The sequence below is a fragment of the Emys orbicularis genome, chromosome 20 (assembly GCF_028017835.1).
Source record: "Emys orbicularis isolate rEmyOrb1 chromosome 20, rEmyOrb1.hap1, whole genome shotgun sequence".
Taxonomy (NCBI): domain Eukaryota; kingdom Metazoa; phylum Chordata; order Testudines; family Emydidae; genus Emys; species Emys orbicularis.
In genome coordinates, this window is record NC_088702.1 from 5670067 (window position 1) to 5697567 (window position 27501).

At 58.0% G+C, this 27501-nt stretch overlaps 2 protein-coding genes across 3 annotated transcripts; one reads left to right on the forward strand and one right to left on the reverse strand.

Moving 5' to 3' along the window:
- Positions 1-5022: 5022 nt before the first annotated feature.
- Positions 5023-27209, forward strand: RBM8A (RNA binding motif protein 8A). Of its 2 annotated transcripts, none has more exons than XM_065420140.1 (6): positions 5023-5168; positions 11495-11554; positions 12171-12248; positions 12875-13011; positions 13989-14125; positions 27043-27209. In XM_065420140.1, exons 1-6 carry the CDS (start codon positions 5102-5104, stop codon positions 27065-27067), a joined length of 504 nt encoding a protein of 167 aa, XP_065276212.1. In that variant the 5' UTR covers positions 5023-5101; the 3' UTR covers positions 27068-27209. The 2 variants fall into 2 exon arrangements, with proteins under 2 accessions (XP_065276212.1, XP_065276211.1); XM_065420139.1 differs by lacking the exon at positions 27043-27209 and adding an exon at positions 15224-15584.
- LOC135892600 (gonadotropin-releasing hormone II receptor-like) lies at positions 17390-20172 on the reverse strand. The gene is made up of 3 exons (XM_065420396.1): positions 19597-20172; positions 18633-18837; positions 17390-17880 (listed from the first exon to the last, which is right to left on the reverse strand). Exons 1-3 carry the CDS (start codon positions 20170-20172, stop codon positions 17390-17392), a joined length of 1272 nt encoding a protein of 423 aa, XP_065276468.1.
- Positions 27210-27501: the final 292 nt, after the last annotated feature.

A 27501-nucleotide genomic window follows, 5' to 3' on the forward strand; every position in this document is an offset into this window, starting at 1 on the left:
GGTGTGGGTTTTTCACACCCCTTACATGTAGTAATGCTGATCTAACTTTCCAGTGCAGAGCAGCCCACAATCAAATTACTTTTTGAATTATGGACCAGATTGTACCACTTTGGCAGAGCAAGGTGGCCGAATCTAGCCCTAACTGAGAATTAACCTGTCATGGGGAAGTTCTCACTTAGCCAGCTCTTGTGCTGACTGGCCACCACACTCCTTGTCCTGGTGCTGGGGTCAGGATGGAGTGCAGTTGCGTATAATCCATAAAGACCTGGGCCAATAGACATAAATTAGAGCAGCCCCATAGCTGCTCTAATGTGTCAGTGGGCCAGAGCTGGCACAATTCCTCCATGATTCTCATGGAGGCATAAGATGCTCCCTGAGTCGGACACCTTCCTCCCACATTGCTTGGTGCAGGGCAGAGTCTGGGCCTAGACCTCAGTTCATCCATGTTGGACTTTATTTTATTTTTAAATTGGCTAATCTGAATTAGTATTTACCCTACTGCTGACACAGGGTGGTGCTGCAGAAGTCAAATTGCATTAGAAATTTCCTCACTTATCCAAACATAGGCTGCGTTCCCTGTGACAGCTGAATAATCAAACTCTTCCCCTTCTGAAGTCTGGCACTTCAGCTCCCAGCAAGCACTGGAAGCTTCTTAGGGCCCATCTGCTCCTCATTTCGGTGCTAATTACAGATCTTTTCAAGGTGTATTTATTTGCTTATGTGAGACCTTAATGGTTCTCCACTAAAACAGAAATGCTAACTCTATTCAATCATCAGCATAGTGTTATACTCTGAATAGTAAGGGATACGTTTCAGATGCTTTTTGGTGCCAAAAATGGCAGCAAACGTAAGCTTTGAAACAAAGGATTGAAACAAAACAACCTATTTGTCAGAGGGTGGAGATGGACGGCAGGAGAGAGATCACTTGATCATTGCCTGTTAGGTTCACTCCCTCTGGGGCACCTGGCATTGGCCACTGTCGGCAGATAGGGTACTGGGCTGGATGGACCCTTGGTCTGACCCAGTATGGCCGTTCTTATGTTCTTAACATAACCTTTTAAGGATTACATGGTTTCTGTGATCAAAGGCTATTTCTCTTTAATGGGACTTCTTTGCAGTAGGAGAGGCATATCAAGACCACACACAGCAGTTTGTTTTAAAAGGATGATATGTTAGTGTATATCCGCCTTCTCCAATTCCATTAATCCATTCACACAGCGAATCTTCTTCCAGGCGAGTTAAACATCCCTAGTTTCCTTACCTGGGTTAAGGTTTGGAAAGGTCTGGGCAGGCTCTCAGACTTTCATGACCGTTGTGGAGGTAGTTTTTTATATTTATATGATAAAATCTGTCTTTATAAGTAGAGCCACACCAGAGGATTTGCCTGTTTCTGCTAAGCTAGAACTCTGGCATCTCATTGTAGACACTCCAAGAACTGATGCAGAGCTATGGGACGTTGCCTCATGCCTTTTTCTACTGGGAAGAGGATTTCCTGGGCAGGACCCAGTTTAGCTTTATTGTAAATAGCATCAAGTGTCTGTGAGTGTCTTTCCCGTGCCCCTGCCCCCCCCTTCTAATCACAAGTTGTCTTGAAACCTCTATCCCCCATGAGCTTCAAGGGGGAAGTTTGGCTGTTGATCTAATCCGTAGTACCAGCATTAATAATATCCTGGCTTCCTAAGCATCCAATGTCTCTTCTTTCCTGCCTTCATGCTGTATATTCCAAATCAAACACTACAGTAAGATAAATCACCATTCACATGCTGTCTCTGCCTTTGTTCCATTATATCATATAATGTTCAGTATTTCACATGCATTTTGTATGTATAATTTTATACAATAAAATAGATTTTTTGAGGAGCTGGTTTCTCTTTCCTTCCTAGGGAGGCGTGCTGGATTGACCAACTCTGCAGTGTGCATTTGGTCTAGATCCCCCCTAATCAGGTGCACCATGTGCAGCCGCACTGCATGCATTCGAAAGATCGCTTGAGCGTCTGCCATTTCCACCGCAAAGTGTACAAAGATCAGCGGACTGTTGGCTTCTTAACCAGCATCTCCCCTGCTCCACTTTAGTAACTAACTAAAGACACACACTAGCCATGGGGGTAGGAAAGACTAAATATTCCAGTCTTCCTTCTGCCTGGTTTACGGGCTGTTGCTCTGGGGTCTGAGCCAGGCTGGCCTGAGCTGTAACAACTGTCAGCAGAAGCACCTGGACTGCTGAGCTTTCGTTTAAAACACTAAACGTTGCAGAAGGAATGGCTTTCCTGCAGCCAAAGGGGGACCATCAGCTGCCCTGAGCGCCTTTCCTGCTGCTGTTTATGCTCCCGGCATCTGAAGCCTCTTGGAATAACTCCCTTATCCCCTTTGGCTGCTTGCTAATGAGTCCCTGCTGGCTGGAGTATCTGCAGAGTGTCTGATTGTATCAATTCAAACAGCATTTCTTTTGACCCATCTTTCCTGGTACAGAGCCTCTGAGCCCTGTTAATGTCACACAGGCTCTGCCTTGCCATTACGTTGCTAGCTGGCAGGCGCAGGCCAGATCTCGCAGCTGCCACGTCACACCCTCTTTACAGAAGGGTCTTTCCACAATGGGGAGTCGGATGGCTGCAGTCCCCCAAAGGCAATACTGCCGTCTAACATGAGCTGTTATGAACATTGGAGCTTGTGCCTCTGCAGTGTGGCAGGCTGTCGCTCCTCTGGCCTGGAGCATCTCCGCTGAAGGCAGTCAGGGTATGTCTACACTACAAACGCTACAGCGGCACATGTGCTGCTGTAGTGTAGACCCCTACTACAGTGACCGAAGGGGTTTTTTCCCATCGCTGTAGTAAATTCACCCCCTCAAGACACTCACTGTAGGTAGGCTGCCAGAAGAATTCTGCTGTCGCCCTATCTTGTCTACACCAGGGTTTAGGATGGCTTAACTATGTCACTCTGGGGGGGTGAATTTTTCACACCCCCCCCCCCCCCAAGCAACGTACACCTATACTTTAGGTGTAGACCAGATCTAAGTCTTACTACCTCGTATCCCAGGCACTTGTAAATCAAAAGCAGCTGTCTTCTGGTTCTAGCACTCAGCTCTGTCTGAGCAGGGAGTGTAATAACTGAAGGCCTGCTCAGGGTCTTGCTACACCAGCCTTGGTTTAAATCTTTGTGAAAAGAGAATGTTTGCTTTGCATTGCCCTCACTGGCCTTGTTGAATTAGCTACTTAACTCCCCCACCCCCCAATTCTATCTCCAGACCACCTTCTCTCTTATTTCTTTCCCTCTTCTCCCCTCGCCCCGCTTCACAAGGACTTTCTGCGTGGGACTATCATCTGTTTAAATGCACCAGAACAGGAACAGCTACCCTAATCAGTGGGTACATAAAACCAAATTTTGCAAATGGTAACTTAACTATTTTGTATTTCTATTGCTCTGACCATTCTCCGTGAATTAGAAATAACGCTTGGTAAGGGCTGTTATGCTTGTTCCTACTCTGGTACTTTCCATCTGAGTATCTTCCAAGTGTTTTTAAAGCACTTAACAGTGTGCACTGGGCAGGTATTAGCCCAAGCTTTACAGATGGGGAAACTGAGGCACGGAGGCGTTACGGGATGGACGTAAGAGAATTCAGATCTCCTGACTGCTCATGCACTGCCCTGTCTGCTGCCACATGCAGTGTAAAGGGAGAGCAGGCGAGAAGCTTTGGCTGAGAGGGGAAGCTTAAAAGAGCAACTCCTCGGCCTAAATTGAATAAGGAGAAATGGGTTTCTTCTTTACTTGTGACTGCATATGGGAGTAGCATATTCCGTTCATGAGGAGAGCTGCAGGGCCTAGCCTTCAGAGGAGCGGCATAGGCAGTTAGTGACCATTGCGTGGGCTGGGAGCATCAGACACTGGAAACATTCCCTTGGTTTAGTTTCCAAATATGTGTTCTCTCTCCCAATCTCCTTGGCTGTTGCTTTCCGCCTGTTGCTTCATGCTGTGGCTGCATCATTTCAACTCCACGGCCTTTGGGGATAACTTATTTAGAAGAACTTGAGCAAAGCAGTTTTATGCTGCACTTTCTTGGGGGTGGGAAGGAGGCAATATCTATCAGACCGTACCTGCCTGCTGAAAAAACAGGTGACAAGCCGCTTCAAGTGGGACATATGGTAAACCTCCACTCTTAAAAATAGATGAAGTAGCAGCGTTTAATTCCCTAATGAGGCTTTGTTTTTAATCTGGAAAAAGGGGACAAGGCTCATCCCACTGGCAGACACAGCATCTGCTGCACGTTGAGCAGAAGCTGTCCAAAACCACTTGGCCTTTGTGAGCTTTTGGAGAAATGATTGTAACTTGGCCGTCCCCTGTGTTAGGGATCAGATGAGATCTCCATACGTGGCCGTTTCAGACAAGAGCTGAGACGTGAAACAGGGCCAATGTACACCCTGGGTGAAGTTTGCTTCACCTGTAAATGGCTGGTTTGAATTTAGCGAATGGCAGTTGTGATGTCATTGGACGGCTGTTTGCTTGGCTTGTGTGGAATCAGGTGGGGGGGGTCCCATCCTAGTTCCTGCTAAACCGATGTCCCTATCAGCAAAACCCTACTGCAGTTAGCACTTAGTTATCTCTAACATTGGGGGGTGGGGGGGGGGGGTTAACATTTCAAAGGTGGTAACCCCAGTGGGGGTGGGAGGAGTGGAGTGGGGAGAAGGAAGAACATAGCCTCATGGGGCAGGGAGGAGAATCCCAAGGCCCAGATGAGGAGGAGGGAATTGGCTGGTTGCTATAAGAAAACAGCCGGCTGCAACTGGCAGGAGGGGAACCCTGCCTCCTGCCCTTCTCAAGATGGCGACCACACAGGGGCGAGAAATATGGACCTTCCCAAGATGGCGTCTCCCCAGCCGGGGAGGGGCGAGGCCACGTGACTCTACCAAGATGGTGGCCGCCGGCCGAGGAAAAACGCGTGCCCTTCTCAAGATGGCGGCCCCCTCGCTACTCACTTATGATTGGAGGGGAACTTCCGCCCCGCTTCCCGGCGTGCAGCGCGGTCCCGGCCCCGCCGGCTTCCCGTTCCCTCTGCGCCCGCCCCAGCAGCGGCAGCAGCAGCCGCGCAGTCAGTCGCACAGCGGGCAAGATGGCGGACGTGCTGGATCTTCACGAGGCGGGCGGCGAGGACTTCGCCATGGACGAGGATGGGGACGGTAATGGGGGCCTGAGCAGACGCCGGGCCGAGCCCCGCCCCCCAACGGGGCCTTGTCCGGTTCCGAGCCCCAGGCCCGGGCGGGTTCTGGCCCGTCCTCCCCGCCCCCAGAGGGGGGCGGAGCCCAGAACTGCTGCCCAGAGCCCGACCCGGGGGTAGGGGGGTTCTGACCCAGGGACTTGTTCGCCTCGAGGGCGGGGCTGGTTCTGAGTCCTGTCCCCGCCCCCCCGACAGGCTCTGACCCGGCCTCCCCCCGTGCCCGTCTCACCCGGTTCTGAGTCCTGTCCCCGCCCCCGCCCCGACAGGCTCTGACCCGGCCCCCCCCCGTGCCCAGCTCACCCGGTTCTGACCCGAGTCCTGTCCCCGCCCCCGCCCCGACAGGCTCTGACCCGGCCCCCCCCCGTGCCCGTCTCTCCCCGTTCTGAGTCCTGTCCCCGCCCCCGCCCCGACAGGCTCTGACCCGGCCTCCCCCCGTGCCCAGCTCACCCGGTTCTGACCCGAGTCCTGTCCCCGCCCCCGCCCCGACAGGCTCTGACCCGGCCTCCCCCCGTGCCCAGCTCACCCGGTTCTGACCCGAGTCCTGTCCCCGCCCCCACCCCGACAGGCTCTGACCCGGCCTCCCCCCGTGCCCAGCTCACCCGGTTCTCAGTCCTGTCCCCGCCCCCACCCCGACAGGCTCTGACCCGGCCTCCCCCCGTGCCCGTCTCACCCGGTTCTGAGTCCTGTCCCCGCCCCCGCCCCGACAGGCTCTGACGCGGCCTCCCCCCGTGCCCGTCTCACCCGGTTCTGACCCGAGTCCTGTCCCCGCCCCCGCCCCGACAGGCTCTGACCCGGCCCCCCCCCGTGCCCGTCTCTCCCCGTTCTGAGTCCTGTCCCCGCCCCGACAGGCTCTGACGCGGCCTCCCCCCGTGCCCGTCTCACCCGGTTCTGACCCGAGTCCTGTCCCCGCCCCCGCCCCGACAGGCTCTGACCCGGCCTCCCCCCGTGCCCGTCTCACCCAGTTCTGAGTCCTGTCCCCGCCCCCACCCCGACAGGCTCTGACGCGGCCTCCCCCCGTGCCCGTCTCACCCGGTTCTGAGTCCCGTCCCCGCCCCGACAGGCTCTGACCCGGCCTCCCCCCGTGCCCAGCTCACCCGGTTCTGAGTCCTGTCCCCGCCCCCACCCCGACAGGCTCTGACCCGGCCTCCCCCCGTGCCCGTCTCACCCGGTTCTGAGTCCTGTCCCCGCCCCCGCCCCGACAGGCTCTGACCCGGCCTCCCCCCGTGCCCAGCTCACCCGGTTCTGAGTCCTGTCCCCGCCCCCACCCCGACAGGCTCCGACCCGGCCTCCCCCCGTGCCCGTCTCACCCGGTTCTGAGTCCTGTCCCCACCCCGACAGGCTCTGACCCGGCCTCCCCCCGTGCCCGTCTCACCCGGTTCTGACCCGAGTCCTGTCCCCGCCCCGACAGGCTCTGACCCGGCCTCCCCCCGTGCCCAGCTCACCCGGTTCTGACCCGAGTCCTGTCCCCGCCCCCACCCCGACAGGCTCTGACCCGGCCTCCCCCCGTGCCCGTCTCACCCGGTTCTGAGTCCTGTCCCCGCCCCCGCCCCGACAGGTTCTGACCCGGCCTCCCCCTGTGCCCAGCTCACCCGGTTCTGACCCGAGTCCTGTCCCCGCCCCCACCCCGACAGGCTCTGACCCGGCCTCCCCCCGTGCCCGTCTCACCCGGTTCTGAGTCCTGTCCCCGCCCCCACCCCGACAGGCTCTGACCCGGCCTCCCCCCGTGCCCAGCTCACCCGGTTCTGACCCGAGTCCTGTCCCCGCCCCCACCCCGACAGGCTCTGACCCGGCCTCCCCCCGTGCCCAGCTCACCCGGTTCTGACCCGAGTCCTTTCCCCGCCCCCGCCCCGACAGGTTCTGACCCGGCCTCCCCCCGTGCCCAGCTCACCCGGTTCTGACCCGAGTCCTGTCCCCGCCCCCACCCCGACAGGCTCTGACCCGGCCTCCCCCCGTGCCCGTCTCACCCGGTTCTGAGTCCTGTCCCCGCCCCCACCCCGACAGGCTCTGACCCGGCCTCCCCCCGTGCCCGTCTCACCCAGTTCTGAGTCCTGTCCCCGCCCCCACCCCGACAGGCTCTGACCCGGCCTCCCCCCGTGCCCGTCTCACCCGGTTCTGAGTCCTGTCCCCGCCCCCACCCCGACAGGCTCTGACCCGGCCTCCCCCTGTGCCCAGCTCACCCGGTTCTGACCCGAGTCCTGTCCCCGCCCCCACCCCGACAGGCTCTGACCCGGCCTCCCCCCGTGCCCAGCTCACCCGGTTCTCAGTCCTGTCCCCGCCCCCACCCCGACAGGCTCTGACCCGGCCTCCCCCCCGTGCCCGTCTCACCCGGTTCTGAGTCCTGTCCCCGCCCCCACCCCGACAGGCTCTGACCCGGCCTCCCCCTGTGCCCAGCTCACCCGCTTCTCAGTCCTGTCCCCGCCCCCACCCCGACAGGCTCCGACCCGGCCTCCCCCTGTGCCCGTCTCACCCGGTTCTGAGTCCTGTCCCCGCCCCGACAGGCTCCGACCCGGCCTCCCCTTGTGCCCGTCTCACCCGGTTCTGAGTCCTGTCCCCGCCCCCGCCCCCGCCCCGACAGGCTCCGACCCGGCCTCCCCCTGTGCCCGTCTCACCCGGTTCTGACCCGAGTCCTGTCCCCGCCCCCACCCCGACAGGCTCTGACCCGGCCTCCCCCTGTGCCCAGCTCACCCGGTTCTGACCCGAGTCCTGTCCCCGCCCCCACCCCGACAGGCTCTGACCCGGCCTCCCCCCGTGCCCAGCTCACCCGGTTCTGACCCGAGTCCTGTCCCCGCCCCCACCCCGACAGGCTCTGACCCGGCCTCCCCCCCGTGCCCGTCTCACCCGGTTCTGAGTCCTGTCCCCGCCCCCACCCCGACAGGCTCTGACCCGGCCTCCCCCTGTGCCCAGCTCACCCGCTTCTCAGTCCTGTCCCCGCCCCCACCCCGACAGGCTCCGACCCGGCCTCCCCCTGTGCCCGTCTCACCCGGTTCTGAGTCCTGTCCCCGCCCCGACAGGCTCCGACCCGGCCTCCCCTTGTGCCCGTCTCACCCGGTTCTGAGTCCTGTCCCCGCCCCCGCCCCCGCCCCGACAGGCTCCGACCCGGCCTCCCCCTGTGCCCGTCTCACCCGGTTCTGAGTCTTGTCCCTGCCCCCGCCCCCGCCCCGACAGGCTCCGACCCGGCCTCCCCCTGTGCCCAGTTCACCCGGTTCTGAGTCCTGTCCCCGCCCCGACAGGCTCTGACCCGGCCTCCCCCCGTGCCCAGCTCACCCGGTTCTGACCCGAGTCCTGTCCCCGCCCCCACCCCGACAGGCTCTGACCCGGCCTCCCCCCGTGCCCGTCTCACCCGGTTCTGAGTCCTGTCCCCGCCCCCCGCCCCGACAGGCTCCGACCCGGCCTCCCCCTGTGCCCGTCTCACCCAGTTCTGAGTCCTGTCCCCGCCCCCGACAGGCTCCGACCCGGCCTCCCCCTGTGCCCGTCTCACCCGGTTCTGAGTCCTGCCCCCGCCCCGACAGGCTCCGACCCGGCCTCCCCCTGTGCCCGTCTCACCCGGTTCTGACCCGAGTCCTGTCCCTGCCCCCGACAGGCTCTGACCCGGCCTCCCCCCGTGCCCGTCTCACCCGGTTCTGAGTCCTGTCCCCGCCCCCCGCCCCGACAGGCTCTGACCCGGCCTCCCCCCGTGCCCGTCTCACCCGGTTCTGACCCGAGTCCTGTCCCCGCCCCCGCCCCGACAGGTTCTGACCCGGCCTCCCCCCGTGCCCGTCTCACCCGGTTCTGAGTCCTGTCCCCGCCCCCGCCCCGACAGGCTCTGACCCGGCCTCCCCCCGTGCCCAGCTCACCCGGTTCTGAGTCCTGTCCCCGCCCCCACCCCGACAGGCTCTGACCCGGCCTCCCCCCGTGCCCGTCTCACCCGGTTCTGACCCGAGTCCTGTCCCCGCCCCCGCCCCGACAGGTTCTGACCCGGCCTCCCCCCGTGCCCGTCTCACCCGGTTCTGAGTCCTGTCCCCGCCCCCGCCCCGACAGGCTCTGACCCGGCCTCCCCCCGTGCCCAGCTCACCCGGTTCTGAGTCCTGTCCCCGCCCCCACCCCGACAGGCTCTGACCCGGCCTCCCCCCGTGCCCGTCTCACCCGGTTCTGACCCGAGTCCTGTCCCCGCCCCGACAGGCTCTGACCCGGCCTCCCCCCGTGCCCAGCTCACCCGGTTCTGACCCGAGTCCTGTCCCCGCCTCCAACCCGACAGGCTCTGACCCGGCCTCCCCCCGTGCCCGTCTCACCCGGTTCTGAGTCCTGTCCCCGCCCCCGCCCCGACAGGTTCTGACCCGGCCTCCCCCTGTGCCCAGCTCACCCGGTTCTGACCCGAGTCCTGTCCCCGCCCCCACCCCGACAGGCTCTGACCCGGCCTCCCCCCGTGCCCGTCTCACCCGGTTCTGAGTCCTGTCCCCGCCCCCACCCCGACAGGCTCTGACCCGGCCTCCCCCCGTGCCCGTGTCACCCAGTTCTGAGTCCTGTCCCCGCCCCCACCCCGACAGGCTCTGACCCGGCCTCCCCCCGTGCCCGTCTCACCCGGTTCTGAGTCCTGTCCCCGCCCCCACCCCGACAGGCTCTGACCCGGCCTCCCCCCGTGCCCAGCTCACCCGGTTCTGACCCGAGTCCTGTCCCCGCCCCCACCCCGACAGGCTCTGACCCGGCCTCCCCCCCGTGCCCAGCTCACCCGGTTCTGACCCGAGTCCTGTCCCCGCCCCCGCCCCGACAGGTTCTGACCCGGCCTCCCCCCGTGCCCAGCTCACCCGGTTCTGACCCGAGTCCTGTCCCCGCCCCCACCCCGACAGGCTCTGACCCGGCCTCCCCCCGTGCCCGTCTCACCCGGTTCTGAGTCCTGTCCCCGCCCCCACCCCGACAGGCTCTGACCCGGCCTCCCCCCGTGCCCGTCTCACCCAGTTCTGAGTCCTGTCCCCGCCCCCACCCCGACAGGCTCTGACCCGGCCTCCCCCCGTGCCCGTCTCACCCGGTTCTGAGTCCTGTCCCCGCCCCCACCCCGACAGGCTCTGACCCGGCCTCCCCCCGTGCCCAGCTCACCCGGTTCTGACCCGAGTCCTGTCCCCGCCCCCACCCCGACAGGCTCTGACCCGGCCTCCCCCCGTGCCCAGCTCACCCGGTTCTCAGTCCTGTCCCCGCCCCCACCCCGACAGGCTCTGACCCGGCCTCCCCCCCGTGCCCGTCTCACCCGGTTCTGAGTCCTGTCCCCGCCCCCACCCCGACAGGCTCTGACCCGGCCTCCCCCTGTGCCCAGCTCACCCGCTTCTCAGTCCTGTCCCCGCCCCCACCCCGACAGGCTCCGACCCGGCCTCCCCCTGTGCCCGTCTCACCCGGTTCGGAGTCCTGTCCCCGCCCCGACAGGCTCCGACCCGGCCTCCCCTTGTGCCCGTCTCACCCGGTTCTGAGTCCTGTCCCCGCCCCCCGCCCCCGCCCCGACAGGCTCCGACCCGGCCTCCCCCTGTGCCCGTCTCACCCGGTTCTGAGTCTTGTCCCTGCCCCCGCCCCCGCCCCGACAGGCTCCGACCCGGCCTCCCCCTGTGCCCAGTTCACCCGGTTCTGAGTCCTGTCCCCGCCCCGACAGGCTCTGACCCGGCCTCCCCCCGTGCCCAGCTCACCCGGTTCTGACCCGAGTCCTGTCCCCGCCCCCACCCCGACAGGCTCTGACCCGGCCTCCCCCCGTGCCCGTCTCACCCGGTTCTGAGTCCTGTCCCCGCCCCCGCCCCGACAGGCTCCGACCCGGCCTCCCCCTGTGCCCGTCTCACCCAGTTCTGAGTCCTGTCCCCGCCCCCGACAGGCTCCGACCCGGCCTCCCCCTGTGCCCGTCTCACCCGGTTCTGAGTCCTGCCCCCGCCCCGACAGGCTCCGACCCGGCCTCCCCCTGTGCCCGTCTCACCCGGTTCTGACCCGAGTCCTGTCCCTGCCCCCGACAGGCTCTGACGCGGCCTCCCCCCGTGCCCGTCTCACCCGGTTCTGAGTCCTGTCCCCGCCCCCACCCCGACAGGCTCTGACCCGGCCTCCCCCCGTGCCCAGCTCACCTGGTTCTGAGTCCTGTCCCCGCCCCCACCCCGACAGGCTCTGACCCGGCCTCCCCCCGTGCTCAGCTCACCCAGTTCTCAGTCCTGTCCCCACCCCCACCCCGACAGGCTCTGACCCGGCCTCCCCCCGTGCCCAGCTCACCCGGTTCTGACCCCTTCTACCCCAAATGGCCTGTTTCAGACCTCCTTCCAGTTGAAATTAACACATTGAACTTCTCTGCAGAAAGCATCCACAAACTGAAGGAGAAAGCAAAGAAGAGGAAAGGCCGAGGATTTGGTTCAGGTGAAGATCTTGTTATGAACAATTGAGTTACTCTGTGAATCCAGAGGAGCCTCCTGTGCCATGTAGCTAACTGGAATGGTCTGGCTACTTACTGGAGTCACCTGGCTACTTCTAAACAGAAACTGCCCGATGGCTTAAGCCCCAGGAGTGTGTTTTAGGATGGGAATCAGGACTCCTGGGTTCCATCTGGGACTCTGTCACTGACTTGCTCTGTCCTTTGGCAAGTCACGTCAGCTCCCTTTGCCTCAGTTTCCCCAGTCTGTAAAATAGACCCCTCCAACTTATATACAAGGGTGACACAAGTTGGCCAAGGTCACCAGGAGTCTGATTCTTATCACTATTTTAACTACTGGGCTTGTGTCACTCTACAGGATTGTATGTGCTGTAAAGCTTAAATGCAGGGACATGCGTGTGTGCCTAGCAGTGCTTAGAACAGCTAGAATACATAGTTAAATGTATTTAGACTGTAAACCCTTCAGGGCAGGAATTGTCTGCCACTGTGTGTGCAGTGCTTAGCACAATGGGGGTGTATCCTTGGCTGGTCCCTAAGCACTAGCATAATAAATGTTTCTAGTCATCTAAAAAGATCTTTGTCTCCCCCCCATTGTGTGGCCAGAGGAAGGTTCGAGGGCCAGAGTACGTGAGGACTATGACAGCGTGGAACAAGATGGGGATGAACCTGGGCCTCAGAGATGTGAGTATCTGCTGGAGATGTTTGGTTTAGCATGTGTGGTCACCCAGCCTTGGCCGCGTGGGGTTGCTTGCACAGGACATCATGCTGTGGGGTTGCTTTAAAGATGGGGAGAAACCAGTTCTATTCCGAGAGACAGTGAGGTGTAGTGGATAGAGCACTGGACTGGGATTCAGGAGACCTAGGTTCTATTTCCCAGCTCTGCCACTGGTCTGTGGGATGACCTTGGGCAAGTCACTTCAACTCTTTGCACTTCGGTTTCCTCATCTGTAAAAAATTTTTTGCGATCGACTGATGAAAAGCGCCATATACGAGCTAAGGATTATCGTTCTAATGACATGTACATTGTGCCCAGACCATCCGCACTGTGTGGATAAACAGCATGATTGTCTCCAGGGCTAGATTCAGTCCTCCATCCGTTCTGCACCTGTTTTCACTTAGCTCCCTGCTGCCAATGGGTTCCGAGCTAAGCAGGGGGCCTGGCCAAGGTGTTGGGAGGATCCCTTTCCATCCTGCTTGTGTAGACGCAGGCGTTGTGTGCGCGCAGTGGGGTTTGCGTCCCAAGCTGAGGCGCGCGCCCTGCCTTCTGTGTAACGAGCGTTGCTTTTCCCTGCATGCCGTGGCTACAGCGGTGGAGGGCTGGATTCTCTTTGTCACCGGCGTTCACGAGGAGGCCACTGAAGAGGATATTCACGACAAGTTTGCAGAGTACGGCGAGATAAAGAACATCCATTTGAATCTAGACAGACGAACGGGCTACCTGAAGGTAGGATTTGGTGGATGGTCTAGTGGTTAGGGCGTTCCCCTTTGGCTCAATTCCCTGCTCTGCCGCAGACTTGGTGTGTGACCTCGGGCAGGTCACTTAGGCCCAGATCCACAAAAGTATGTAGGCTCCTAACTCCCATTGGTTTCAACAGGCGCAAGGCACCTGAACACCTTTGGGGACGTGAGACTTAGTGTCTTTGTGCTTCATCTGCATAATGGGGATAGCGACACTGCCCTACCTCGGGGAGGGGGGGGAGTGTGAGGAATAAATACCTTACAGATTGCATGTGGCTTGGATACTGTGGTAATGGGGACCAGGTAAGCTAGGCAGCCATACAGATGAAATTGCCCCCATGCAATTGGGAGAGGAAAAGAAACAGCACAGGGCTGGGAGCTGGGGTTGTGTTCCCAGCTTTGATGGGGGCAGGGTAATCTATTGGTTAGAGCAGGAGGGGACTGCTTGGACTCTGAATTGCTGTGTGACCTGGGGTAGGTCACTTCAGCTCTCTGGGTCTCTGTCTCTAAATTGAGGAGAATACCGCAAACAAAGGCCTGTGAGGCTTTAATTAATCTGCTTTGTCTTAACTAATGTGCTTTGAGCTCACCAGGGAAGCCCTACAGAAGGGGGAGGGGACATATCAGTGTAATAGTTAATGCCCCCTTCTCTATTAAATCCCTTTCTGGTTAAAACTAACAGTTCAAGGTACTAGTTTGGGGAAGCTGTGTGTGTGTGTGTGTTTAATTGAAAATCTCTATTTACGGTAGGGCCCACTCTATTTACTCCACTTACTGCCAAGTCGGTATTTCTCCTGCCACTGTTGACAGCGTTCCCGATGCCAACAGTGGAGCTGAGTGTACTGGAGGCTCTCGATCGGTTTCTGTGATCTGCTCTCAAGGCTGGCCCAGCCTCTGGCATGTTCGCTAAGCCCCCCCACTGGGCCACTCGCTGACTGAGGCTTGTCTCCTTGCATCCCACAGGGATACACTCTAGTAGAATACGAAACGTACAAAGAAGCCCAGGCAGCGATGGAAGGTCTTAACGGACAGGACCTGATGGGGCAGCCAATCAGCGTGGACTGGTGCTTTGTCAGGGGGCCTCCGAAAGGAAAGAGAAGGTAAGATACAGCCAAGGTTGAGGGCTGCATCCCAGCTGACATCGGCTTGGTCCCCAGCTTGGCAGTCTCATCAGAGATACCGAGGATTGAGTGAGTCATGGAGTCTGAGCTAGCCTCAGGCTCCCTCACAAAGGGAGACCCTCCACGGCAGTGTGGAGAACGCTTGCCTAGGGCTTTCTAGTGCTGGTGGAACGTGATGGATTGAGAGCCCTGAAGCCACTAAATAACAAACAGGATTTTAAGTTAGACCAACTGGAAATTCTTTCCCACGGAGTGATTCTCTCCCTCTTTTACCTGGAGCCGCTGCGTGAAACTCTTGAGTTCCTGCATTCAGTCCATGTGCATGCTCTAGGGGCTTTCACCTTAGCCTCCGTGCTTTTGATCCGGAGACATTGGGAACTCCGTTTCGAAATTCCTGGGAACAGATTTTTCCCAGAGGAAAATGGTCTTTGTGCTACAGACAAAGGAACTTCCTGAAGCAGGGCAGGAAATGTCAGAGTCTGTGCCGCCTGCTTCCAGGACCAGCACTCTGGGAAACGCCCTGTAGTAAAACGATGCTTTAGAGCTCTTCCGTGGTTTAGGATCCTGACGTTTCTGCTGAGGGGTGAAATTGAAGGCCTGACCGCTTGAGATCATGAAAAATTCAAGAACAGGAATGTTAACCCTGGGCTAAATTTCCAGTGGATCATGAATAATTCTCGCCAATCGGGAATTCTGTTGGATTGTGTTCTTCAGTTCTTTAATGGTCTGAGCAGGAGGTTGGCTGTCGAGATCTTACTAGTCTGGACCCAGCCATTGACGCATGTGACTTTGGGCAAGTCATTTAAGGGCTCTGTGCCTCAGTTTCTGTAAAACGAGAACCCGACTTACCTACCTTTAGTGAAGCGCACTGAGATCTGTGCATGAGCTTTAAGAGAATATTTTCCTGTTGCTCTGCATTATTAAACACCTGCCAGCTTCCACTCCAGAGCTGGCTGCATTTCTTTGGCAAGGAACATGGTCCTTGTGCATAGAAGTCGTCGATAGCTTTCAAATCTTTCAAGATGTTAGCTCAGGCTAGCATATATCTAACTCTGTCCCTGTCTGTCTGTCTTCCAGGGGCGGGCGTAGGCGGAGCAGGAGTCCGGACAGGAGACGACGCTGATCTCGCATTTCTCCATTTCCTTTTGATGGTTCCTAGGTGTAAATTCTCCCTGCATAGCTCTAGAAGCAGAAGGTCTCTCGTAAGCTGGCTGTGCAGACTCCTGCCTCGATCTCTTTCTGGGTTTTTAATTGTGCTGCATTTTTACCTATGAGTTCTTGGTCATATTTTTGACAGCATCTGTAACGTTCTTGATTTGTGTTAAGACGCTTAATCTCCTTTTGACCTCAGACACCTCAAATGAGAGAACTCATCCAGTGATGCTGAAGGGGGCTCTCATTTTGAAGGAGAAATGTTACCCATAAATACTGAATAAAAGTCTGCTTTTTTTTTTTTTAAAAAAGCCCTCTTCTGTTGACATCTGCCTGTATCTGTAAGGGAGACTGTGTGTTTCAGTTGATAGGACATCAGATGCCTGGGTTTCATTCTCAATCAGAGGTTAGTCTTTGTCCAGCCTATGGGTAGAGCGTATGGTTTTAGATTTTAACGGATAAGCACCCCCAATACAATCAGAATTGGTGTTTATGTGGTAAACACTGGAAATGGTTTTCAGTATTGTCTGCACCCCTTGTCCAGTGCAGTTTGTACAGGTAATGTCCCTGCTCCCTGGCTTGCATCAAGGGCTTGTCTAATGGAGCAGTAGTGTGGACTACAGTGAGTGTGATTTCTAAGGCCCAGTAACGTGTTACGAATTAATTGGTGTAGACCCTGCTGGGTTGCACTAAAGGTTCCCTGGTTTGCTTTAATTTAGTGCTCTTTGAAACAGTACTTTGTGTACCTACAGAGAGAGAACCCTGAAAAACCTACGTAGAGCTCAAAAATTGCTAAAAATAACCCTCCAAAAATGAAATTAATAAACCCCAAAAAAGAAAAGCCCAACCTATAGGGCATGGAGATTTGTAGGTTCTATCTAAGGTCCTTATCTGACTTCTATCACTAGAATATCTAAAAACCTTCAATGTATCTCTTTGCACAACCCTCCTGGGAGACAGGCTAGGACTATTAGTTGCTGTGTACAGAAGGGCTAAGTGAGCGCTCAAGCACACACAGGAAGTCTGTGGCAGAACAGGGATATGAACCCATGTGTCTTGGATCCTAGACTATCCTGCCTGTCAGTTGCTGGGTTGCTCTGCTTGGGGCCAACAGTTTCTTTTCGACCACGAGAGCCCATCAGTTTCCTGCTGCATTAGACTTAAGGATGGGAAAAGGCTGAGACTGCACCGCCAGGGTACGTCTACGCTACGGTGAAAGATGCATGCCACAGCCACGGCTTGCGCGGGTCAGCTGACCTGGGTTCGCGGGGCTATAAAATTGCAGTGTCGACATCCATCTCTGTCACTGAGGGTGTCTAGAACCCAGGAGTCCTGTCATCCTCCTCTGACCACTAGTTCACACACTGACTGACGGGAGTTATTGGGTAGGGGAACCCCTTGGAAATGTACCAGGACCCGGCCCCCCCTTCCCTGTTTCTGTGGGGGGAGCAGAGGCTTTCTGCACTCAGGAACCGACTGGTGTATTCGGTGGGGGACGGTATCATGGAAGTGCAAACTTGGGGATCCCCTCTCGAGAGCAGGAGCCCAGGTTCCTTTGTGTGTGTTTGAGTGGGGAGGTGGATCTGGAAAATAACAATACTCCCTAGCTCTTGTCTTCAGTAGATTTCAAAGCACTTTCCAAAGGAGGTCAGGAGCCTTCTCCCCATTTCACAGATGGAGAAACTGAGGCACGGAGAGGGCAAAGTGACTTGCTCAAGGTCACCCAGCAGCGGAGCTGGGAATAAACCCTGGGTCTCTTGAGTCAGGGATGTGTCCACTAGGCCACCCTGCTAGCAGACTTTTAGTGGCGACTTTTCCAAGGAGCAGAAGCCTACGGCAGTCCGCTCTCTGTGTCCACCTCCACCCATGCCAGCTGGGGAGCGTGCAGCCTGGCGCAGCTCTGGGTAGCGAGAGACTGATGGGCACAAAGGGAGGGGATCAAGGAGAGGCCACCGGCTGAGAAAATAATCTAGATTTATTGGTGAGTGCTTGAGTGAAGGAACAATTGCCCAGTAGCCCCCACTGGGCACATTATGGGGGTCCCACTGGGCTCTCCCCCTTGCTGGGAAGCCAGGTGTGGCAAAGGTCCACTCATATGAAGCTCTCCACTATCTTCTTCCTGCACAGTTCACACCTCCCAGCAGGCAGGGCCACATTAGCCGTCACTTCCAGTTCATACTTGCCCGAGCCCCCCTGGTCCTCTCCGGCACCCCTGATGGGCGCGGCCGTGGTGGAGGCCCGGAAGGAGCCAATCGGCGTGGAGGCCTGCTCCTTCCTGTGGTGGGTGCAGCGGCAGACGCGCCGGATCTCCCTGCGGAAGTGCATGGTGAAGAGGCCGTAGATGAGGGGGTCCAGGCAGGCGTTGAAGAGGCCGAAGAGGAAGAGGATGTGGCTGAGGGATGGAGGCACCTTCTTCCGGCTCAGCATCTCTGGGGAGAACCAGTACCAGAGGCCCAGGAGGTAGTAGGGAGTCCAGCACAGGACGAAGGTCAGCACGATGACAATGGACATCTTCAGGGTGCGCATCCTGGCCCGGGGGATGTTGTTGTAGGAGCGGCGGAGGTGGACCTCCTTGGAGGAGACTGCAGGGCAGAGGGAGGAGAGAGAATAAGAAGGGAGGGAGGGAGGGAACAGAGAATGAGAGGGGAGACACGGAGGGAAATTCTGCGGGGTGAAGCAGAGCGCTTGGAAGAGAATGAGGAAAGGGAGAGCAGGAGAATGAGAACAAGAAAGAAACTGAGCAGAGGGAGGAGGGGAAATACAATGAGAAGGGCAGAATGGGAAAGACAGGACAAAAAGAGTGAGGGTCCCCATGTTCCAAGCCTGTGTGTATGTGAGTGCTGGCACAGGTCCCCGCAGCCTCCCAGAGCTGGAGAAATGCCCAGGGTGGAGGGCAGCTGGGGACTGGTTCCTGGCTGCCTGGCTTAATGGGCCGTGGCAGGCCACCCATGGCAGCAGGTGGGAGGCGGGGTGTTCTGCACGGGGCACTGAGCCAGGGCCTGCCACAGCCGGAGTGCGGGGGGACATGAAGGGGACGGTTCTCTGCAGCTAAGTGCTGGGGGCTGGGATTGATTTTCCCTCGGGGAGAGGCAGAGGAGGAAGACGGATGGAAAGATGTGTGGGGATGGATGGATAGGGAGAGGTGCACACTCATTGGTGTACATGGTGCACACATGCATGTCCTCACACGCGCTCCCACATACACGTGCTCGTGCACACACACACACAGACTGGTCCCCCCATGCAGACCCCCTGCTGCAGTGAACGGGGGGTCCATGCATGCTGGGAGCCCGCGGGCGAGGGCCGGGGGACACGAGAGGCAGGCTGGGCTCACCGCAAGCTCTCTTCATCTTGCCGGAGATCTCGATGAGGATGCGGGAGTAGCACAGCACCATGATGAGCAGCGGCAGCAGGAAGAGGCAGGAGAAGGTGAACATGTTGTAGAGGGTTTCCTGCCAGTGGGCTTGGAAGCTGCCCACCGTGGCGCACTGGATGAAGTAGATGGGCTGAGAGCGGCTCACTGCGTGGAAGACAAACATCTGGAAGAGACGCCCCCCGCCCGGCCCGGAGAAACCGTTAGATCTCGGCACCCCCACAGGAGCTACACCCTGGACACAGCACTGGCCATCCAGCCTCGTATTCCTGCCCATTGCACCAGTGCTCCAGCATCCCTGCCTCTGGCCCATACCGGATCCATCTATCTAGGCCACCTCCAGTCCATACTGTATCTGACAACTGGTCCATCTAGCTCATCCTCTGCCCATCCCAGATCCATTGCCCGCAGGCTGGTGTCCTGGCTGTACATCATCAAACCATTGGCCTGTCTCGTCTTATATCCCTATAACTCAGGGGTTCTCAAACTGGGGGTCGGGACGCTGCAGGGGGTCACGAGGTTATTATAGGGGGGGGTCGTGAGCTGTCAACCTCCACCCCAAACCTGCTTTGCCTCCAGCATTTATAATGGTGTTAAATAGATAAAAAAGTGTTCATTTATAAGGGGGGGTCGCACTGAGAGGCTTGCTATGTGAAAGGGGTCACCAGTAAAAAAAGTTTGAGTGCCACTGTTATAGCTGATCCATCTAGTTTGGTATTCCTGTATCCTGCCCATACTACATCAGGTCATTGGCCCATCCAATCTATTACCCCCACACCACAGTGCATCAGAGGCCTGTTCTACCTAAACCAGACCCTGGCAGTACCACAAATGCCATGGCAAAAGGAGGCTGCGCCATGGGAAGCTTGTCCTGGGGTCCATTCCACGGTCCTTCCCTACCTGCACCATTGCCATGGCGACCTACCTGAGGTAGTGCCAGCAGCACGCTCAGGGCCCAGGCCACGCACAGCATGGTCTTGTTCTTCTTCTTGGCATCGCCCATGCTCAGTGGGTGCAAGATGGCCGCCTGGCGGTCCAGGCTGATCACCACGGTGATGAAGGCTGAGGCATACATGGCCACCAGCTTGAGGAACATGAGGGCCCGGCAGGCCAGGTCGCCCGCATACCACTGCACCGTGATGTTCCAGGCTGCGTCCAAGGGCATCACCACAAAGGTCACCAGCAGGTCGGCTGCGGCCAGGTTGACAATGAGGATGCGGATGTGCGGCCTCTTGCGGTACTTCTGGGTGACGGTCCACAGCATGGCGATGTTGAAGCAGGCCGAGGAGAGGAAGAGGACGAAAGTGATGGCTACCCGGACCTTGGCAGCAGTGGAGAACGTGGGCAGCAGGAAGACCTCCTCGCCAGGCAGGCTGGTGTTGGCTCCACCACCAGGCGAGACCTCCACCTCCTCCCAAGGCTGCCCACGGCTCTGGTTGCCCACGGCGGGCGACCCCGGCTCGAGCAGCTCACTGACCTTCATGCGGAAAGTGGCGTTCATATCGGAGGCTTGGGCGTTCCCACCCGGAATCTGCACAGCAGCCTTATGGAGACGTGAGCAGCCGGGACCCAGGGGGCCGAATCCGGCTCGTCCCCGGGAAGCCAAGCTCCTCCTAGACTGTGGCAGGGCTCGGAGACCCCGAGCATGTTTTGCTGCTTGGATGGAGACGCCGCTAAACTGGAGCTGCCCGGCTTCTGCTCTGGATTTAACGAGAACCACCTTCTTCTGGCTCAGGGAACTTTATTCCTTCTTCATGGAGCGGCAGTTAACTCCTTCGTGGCTTGAGCTGGTGAGACTCAATAGGGACGGCTCCTCTGGCGACAAATGTCCCACAGTTACAGAAAGAGTTCGGGTCGACTCTCGCTTCCAAATCTCCACTGGGAGGAGCCGGCAGGAAACGTGGCTCCCCTCTGCTTTCCCAGTGGTTCCGCTAGCCCTAGAGATGGGCCAGATTCACAGGAGTGAACAGGCACCTGTGCGTCTCTGATCAGCCAATCAGGATTGGTTCTGAGGAGGTAACGATTCTAGCTTGCATCTCGTTGGCTGGCTCAATTTGGTGGCTGTCACCTCCCCAGCTGGGAGAAGTGCTCCTGTAGTTGAATTCAGCTCTTAAAGACAATCCGTTGCTGGTGTGGGTGGAAGTTGAATACGGAGCCTCCAAGCTCTTCCATGCCGTGACTCCAAACACAGGTGCTCTCCTTCTGGGGTGCAAATTCGGCCTTAGCCCTGGCTGTTACAGTGTAAGATGCCCCCCGAGGGCTTTTAATTCCCTGACAGCCAGCAGCATCTAAGGATACTTCCCCTCTTTCATGGTATTGGTGTCATCCCGGGTGGATGCACGTGAGCGAATTCCAGCCCACCCTGGCGCTTGCAGAGCAATGCGGAGACACATCTGTACGGGGCGAGCTGTGCTTTACAGGGTGTGCGTCAATCTCTCACTCCCACCCCAGGATGCGACAGAACAGCCGGCAGCCTGAAGATCTGGCCTCTGTTTCCAGGACTCTGTGAATGGACCAAAAGAGACAAGTGTGTTAGCTGCTATTTTTCTACCTGCCACAAAGGGGCAAAAGGCAGGTCTAGTCTCCAAAGCCCATTCAATTGGGCTCTCTGCAGAGGGTGCCAACCCCGGGGGCCAGTTTCTGACTCAGAGGAGTCAACGCTCCCATTGGCTGATGGTCAGAGCATGAGCGCCCCGGGGCAGAGCTCTGTGCACGGGACCAGCCCTCTGGGACTGACGGTAGCAGGGGCCAGTGGTGGTTTTGGTGAGGTGGGATCAGCATCCCCAGGGCTGAGCAGTCCTGGGCCAGGAACTGGAGTGCCAGAGAGAACCACCGGGCCGGGCTGAGGCCAGATCCTGCTCCGGTTTGTGTCCATCACAGCCCCCGCTTGTCTCTTCCTTACCCTGAGGGATACTTTGGGCACAGGTCTGAGACCCACCAAACTCTCACTTGGGCCGCCAGATGGGGTCATCCTCCAGCCACTGCTAACCTGGATGGGAACGGGTGCTCTGAGGACAAAAGGCTCCAGATCCTAAAGTGGTTTTCAGAGCATGGGCCTGTTCCCTGAGGACTGCTCTTCCAATGGCTGAGAAGTCACTGACCACCCTTGCCACGTCCAGATCCCGGCGATCTATAGGTGAAATCAATCCAGCGTCCGTCGGAGCCGAGGGACTGGCTGAGAGTGACAAAAGAGGCTGACAGCAGCTGGCTGGCATCGATTCCTGTTATGCCCTGGTAGTTGCTGGCTCATTAATCAATTATTGCCCCGGGCTGGGGATCTTTTGTGGCTCTCAGGAGACACGGCTCCTCCGATTCTTGCTCTGTGTCCATCCACAGCTCCCCATGCCTGCCAGCAGCACCTCATTATCTTGCGCCCCATCCACTGCTCCCCGGCTGCTAGACGCTCCCCATCTCTCATGCCCCAGCATTCTCCCATGGGTGCAGCTCCTCAGAGATTGCCAAACAGCTGGCCCTGCTCAGTGTTGGCAGGAGGTGCCAGCCTGAGCCTCGGAGACCGCAGGTCAGCCCGGGCAACAGCAGGGCAAGACATATCGCATGGGAACGGTGCCCACACGGACGGAGAATCGGACAAACCCTGGGCTACACTAGCCATGGAAGCATCAGTGTCGGGCCCAGCTGGTTCATGGGACTTTCAGCCTGCCTCCCCCAGAGCTGGGGGACCAGCAGCCGGGTCGATCCAAGCCCAAAGGGGCTGCCTGTCTCCTGGCAGGTTCCAAGCCGGACCCCAGGGCAGGCTCTGTGCATGCCGGCCTGCTTCCGAGCACATCCCCCTATGCCAATCTCAGCCACCTCACCCTGACCCGTCCCAGCCGCTTTATTTTTAGCTCCGCTGCTTGGAGGATTTGCCGGCGGCTGATTTATTAGTTGCTGGCAGGGAGGAATAGAGGAGCCAGTGATAAGAGGCAGAGGGCTGGAGCTATTTCCAGCAGCCCAGGGAATGCAGCTGCCTACCAGGGGCCTGGCACAGAGACCTGTCCCACGTTCTCATGGCTGAGCTGTTGCCAGGGGGTTTCCCCAGTGGAATCCCCTGGGATTTCCCTTGGCGTTAGAGCCACTAACTGGGGCATGTGTTGGGATGGGGGAGGGAGGCTGATTCTCAGTTACACTCAGGCCGCTCTGGATGATGCTGGAGTAGAGATGGGGAGTGATATTTCTGATGCCAGGATGCCCCCCACCCTCCAAAATTTAGCTGGGCAGCTCCGTCCTCTCAGGGAGCTATTTGATCACCAAACCCCGGCCCGCGGTGGGGATCCAGGCTACGTTTCATCCGTAGATCTCAAAGCGCTTGACAAAGGAGGTCAAGATTATTATCCCCATTTCACACATGGGGAAACTGAGGCACGGGAAGGGGGAAAATGACTTGCCCATGGTCATCCAGCAGGCCAGTGGTAGGGCTGGGAATTAAACCGGGTCTCCTGAGTCTCAGTCTGGTGCCCTATCCGCTAGGTTACACTGCCCCGCAGGGTGAGGGTGTAAACCAGAACCCCATCCACCCCCTCAGCTTGTAACTTGCGTTCACACTGACTTGGTGACATGCATCTTAGACCTGGTCTGCCTGAGGCAACTGCGCCGGTTTAACTACAATTGTTCCTTAAACCTGAGTCAAACCAGCGCAGGGCTTGGTCTGGATGCTCTTATTTCAAGGTAACAGTCGCTTATTTCAGTTTAACTTCAACCTGTTCTACCGTTGAGTTCAGCTAACCTGATACCATCCTGTGCTGGGACCTGGGTGAGCCCCAGCCGGCTCTGCCATTGTCCCCACACTGCGGGCAGACGCCAGTGCACCGAGGACACCTGTCGTGGTAGCTCCGCCCACCTACGTCCTGCCTCCCCTTTGTCTCCCTCTAGTGTTTAGAAGTAGGAATTGACATGGACTCATCGCTGCTCTGTTCAGCAGGCATCATGCTCCAGCACAATTCCCTTCCCAGGGATGCCCCTGTCCGGGTTTTCTCAGGATCATCCCTTGTTTGAGGTAGCTGTCCCAGGACATCTGGAAGAGGACCTAGGACATTGCCAGCTGGCCAGTTTTATGGGCTCAGGGTCACCCCAGGTGTCATGGGTTTTTTTGTACCTGGGGGGGGGGGTGCTCCCAAGCCTCCTGATTGGGATTTGGTTCTCCTGGGAGCCCCCCACCTCCCCTGATGGGAGTGCAGCCGAGACACAGGAAAGCAGGGCGAGCATTCGGCTCCATCCGCCCAGCAGTTATACAGCTAACACCGAGCTCCTCCCTCATACCGCGCTATAGCCATTGAATAAGGCTGGGATTGGGGGAAACAGCTGCAATCTTGGAGGGAAGGCAGTGTTGCCTAGGGGATAGCGCAGTGGACTGAATCTTGGAAGACCTGGGTTCTAGTCCTGACTTCGCTAGTGACCTTGGGTAAGTCACGTCCCCGCTCTGTGCTTCAGTTTCCCTTGTGTATATAGACGGTCAGCTCTTTGGGGCAGCGACTGCCTCCCGCTATGTGTACGTACAGCACCTAGCACCATGGGGCCCTGATCTTGGTATGAGGCCTCTAGGTGCCACTCCAATATAAATAATAGCAATTTGGGAGGCTAATACTTTAAGCCACTAACCAGTCACAAAATTGCCTGTAGCTTCTCTTTGGCTGTTGGTGTTGGCTCGAGGGGCAGAGCCCGGCAGGACTGCTGAATATTTCGGCTCCTAAGGGTGTTTGGGGCTGGTTTTATTTTTCCTAGTACGTGGTGCATTTTTTGTCTCATCCATACTGGGAGGAGGAGAACACGACAGCTGGCAAGCTTGGCTTTCTCAGCGCTGGAGAAGCTTTCCCTCCAGCCCCTGTCCTGCTCTGAACCTCCCGATGCCTTACAGAGCAGGGGGGCCTGGGAGTCGGGGCTCTTGGAGCTTCTAGTCCAAGCTCTAGGCGAGGGGAGTGGGATCTAGAACAAGGGGGACTGGGGCATCAGGACTCCAGGGTTCTGTGCCCAGCCCTGGGAGAGGAGTGGGGTTAGAGTGGGATGGACCACACTGACTCCCCTCCTCAGCTCCCCCCACCCCACTCCTGCCCTGAGCCACAGCCCCTCCAGTCTGCTTAATGGGCCGGTGTGCCCTGCCGCTCTTCAGGAGGGGAGCCCACTTCCTTGATTCCTGTGGGGGGAATGCCACTGAGAATAAGGGAAGCTGGCAGCTGTGGTCGGAGATCTGCTCTGGGTCCCCCTCTCTGCTCGGGGAGCAAGGTGCCAGCTGCAAAGGAAGGAAGTCATTAAACAGCAAGGGCGCCCAGCAGGCAGCCGAGGGAGATTCACCTTTTAACCCCTTCCCCTCCGGCAGCATCACTGCACCCCCTTGCCTCCCCCCCCCCCCTCCAGGCCCAGATCTAGCCCTGTGAGTCACACCTGCCGGAGAACCTAGCCCAGACGTGGCAAGGCTAACAGACACTCGGCCACGGTCCCCCATCGTAGCCCGGCCCCCGATCGCAGCCCTGCCCCCTCCCTCCTGCTGCCGTCCACTGTGTTATACGGGGAAGGGGTCAGACTAGGTGATCCCCATAGGCCCGTCTGGCATTGGAATCAATAACCCTATGAATCCATTATCCCTGTCCCGTCTCCTGCCCTCCCCGGGGATGATGGGCTCGGTCCATCACAGATAGAACAACGGGGTCTTTGCTGGAAAGGTCTTTGCACCCACCTCCTTGCTGTCTTTTGCTGCCATGCACTAACCCACAGCAAGCAGGGCCGGCTGGTCCCAGGAGCTAGTCTGGGCCTCACTTTAGCTGGCTCTCAGAAGCCCTAAGGGCCATTTCCCAGGGGCCGAATCTCCGCCACCTGGCACCTGACGCAGCGGGGGGAAGTTGGTCCCGTGCTGGCCTGGCCTGGTGGCGGTTCACCCCCCCTTGCTGTGGTGATGTAGATGAAGGCACAGGGCGAGCCAGAGGGGATCAGTCCCCAAGGGCTTGTCCTGGTGTAATTTGAAAAGTCCCACCAGGCGATGGGGGCTCTGACGGGGAGACAAGGCCGCAGCCTAGGAGATCTCACTCTCAGGGGTGATCTGATCCTATATTTCACCCCAATATTCCCCATTATCCCCCCCATACGTAACACCCCTGCCCCATCCCTGTTTACACACTCCAGATACCTAGACCCTCACGCTCTCTCTTCAGCTCTTTGAATCACCCCTTAGAAATAGATCTCTCCAATCAAATTTGCAGCTTGCCTCTAAACCACCCCGCCCCCAACACCTGCTCCCGCTTCCCCCGGCTCGGAGCACAGCACGATCCGTTTGCCGCGCGGTGCCTCCTTCGTTTGCCTGCTCCCTCTGCCCTGGCTCAGGGCCGCCCTGCACAGCCCGCGCGGGTGGAACTTCCCTTACCATCCCTGTGCCTTTGCCGCCTCTGCAACCCTGCACAACAGCGCGACTGCTGCAGCAAGATCCTTCCAGCACGGGGGAGGAAGAGCGTTCCCCGAGCTCCTGGGCTTCTTCCCAGCGCTGCACCCCGGCTCCTTGACAAAGCCCTCCGCTGTGAGGCTGGATCTCCCGTCTCCGGGTCCCGCAACACCCCGCCGGTTAATTACCCAGCGCTCCGGACCTGCTCCTCACGCTCCTGGAGGTCACTGCAGTGCCTGGTTGCCTTCCGCTGCCTTCTGTCGCTGCCTTACCCCACCCCTCCTCCACCTTCACCTCTCCCGGCTATTTAAAGGTGCACCGCTCCGCGTCAGGCACCCGGCTTCGCGGGGCAGGAGGCTGTTATCCCCGAGAGATGCCAGCTAAGCAGCAGGGGCTGGCTCTTGTGAGGCAGCGCTAGATGGATGGATATTTCAGGGTCCAGCCCCACTGTAGAGGCTGAGCTGGAAAGTGGCGCTCGGGACATTATTTATTGATGGGCTGGCAGGGCCCTGTGCAATGAGGACATGCTTCTTGGCTCAAGGAGTTTGGAGCTAAGGGAGACATCCAAGCACCCTAGGAATTCCCAGACTGGACCAGCATCGCCCACTGCTTCAGAGGCAGGTGCAAGAAATGCCCCCGGTGGATAGTTACGGGGCAACAGCCCCTCAGTTAGTGAGTTATAAATGAGAGGGAGTTTAGCAGGACTCTAAATCCATCTACTCCAGGGTATAAACTAACCTCTAGTATAAAGCGCACTGGGTTATGATTCAGGAGAGATGAGTTCTATTCCTGGCTCTGCTGCTGGGGTAAGTCACTTCCCTGTTCTGTGCCTCAGTTTCCCCATCTATAAAGCGGAGATAAGAATACTGTCCTCCTTTGTAAAGTGCTTTGACAAATGCTAGATAAGGGCTCTTCACATCCCCCCCCCCCCCAAAGAGATTTTTCTGCAGCAGCTAGATTGTTGTGCAGGATCGTTGTTAACATTTGGTCTTTTCCTTACATCCCCAGCTCCCGGAGTCATGTGATGATGTGAGACTAATGTGACGTGCAACATGAGCTTTTGTTAAAACATAAACGTTTCTAGCTGTGAGAGTTGCAGAGTAAAGCTTGCAAACCTGACCCCTAAATGCTCCAAATCCGGAAGTTGAATTAAAAAGAAGGCTGGTGATGATGATGACTGATGATGATTTTTTTTAGGGGTCCTGAATCATGACGTTGGAATGTCTGAAGCTGGTGATGCAACTGCAGCATTCTCTTGACCTGTCTCTGCTGGTTGAAAAATAGGTAATGCATTTTTGGGGGAAAGGTTCTGAAAATTTCAAAGTCTGCCTGTTTTTTAAAAAAAGAAACAGTTGTTCATTTGGTGGAAATCTGCCACAAAAACTTCCGTTGCCGTTTCAGGCATACCTTTTTCTAGGATATTTTCAGTTTCAAAAAGGGGCGAGGATGTTAGATTTTATTCTTTCC

Bases quoted from the DNA above. Each gene is read 5' to 3' on its own strand.
- RBM8A (XM_065420139.1), top strand. From the start codon at position 5,102: ATGGCGGACGTGCTGGATCTTCACGAGGCGGGCGGCGAGGACTTCGCC. The intron at 5,169-11,494 runs GTAATGGGGGCC...ACTTCTCTGCAG, and splicing joins CATGGACGAGGATGGGGACG to AAAGCATCCACAAACTGAAG. The intron at 12,249-12,874 runs GTGAGTATCTGC...CCGTGGCTACAG, and splicing joins TGAACCTGGGCCTCAGAGAT to CGGTGGAGGGCTGGATTCTC.
- LOC135892600 (XM_065420396.1), bottom strand. From the start codon at position 20,172: ATGAACGCCACTTTCCGCATGAAGGTCAGTGAGCTGCTCGAGCCGGGG. The intron at 18,838-19,596 runs GTAGGTCGCCAT...CGTCTCTTCCAG, and splicing joins TGCTGCTGGCACTACCTCAG to ATGTTTGTCTTCCACGCAGT. The intron at 17,881-18,632 runs GTGAGCCCAGCC...TCTGCCCTGCAG, and splicing joins CAAGATGAAGAGAGCTTGCG to TCTCCTCCAAGGAGGTCCAC.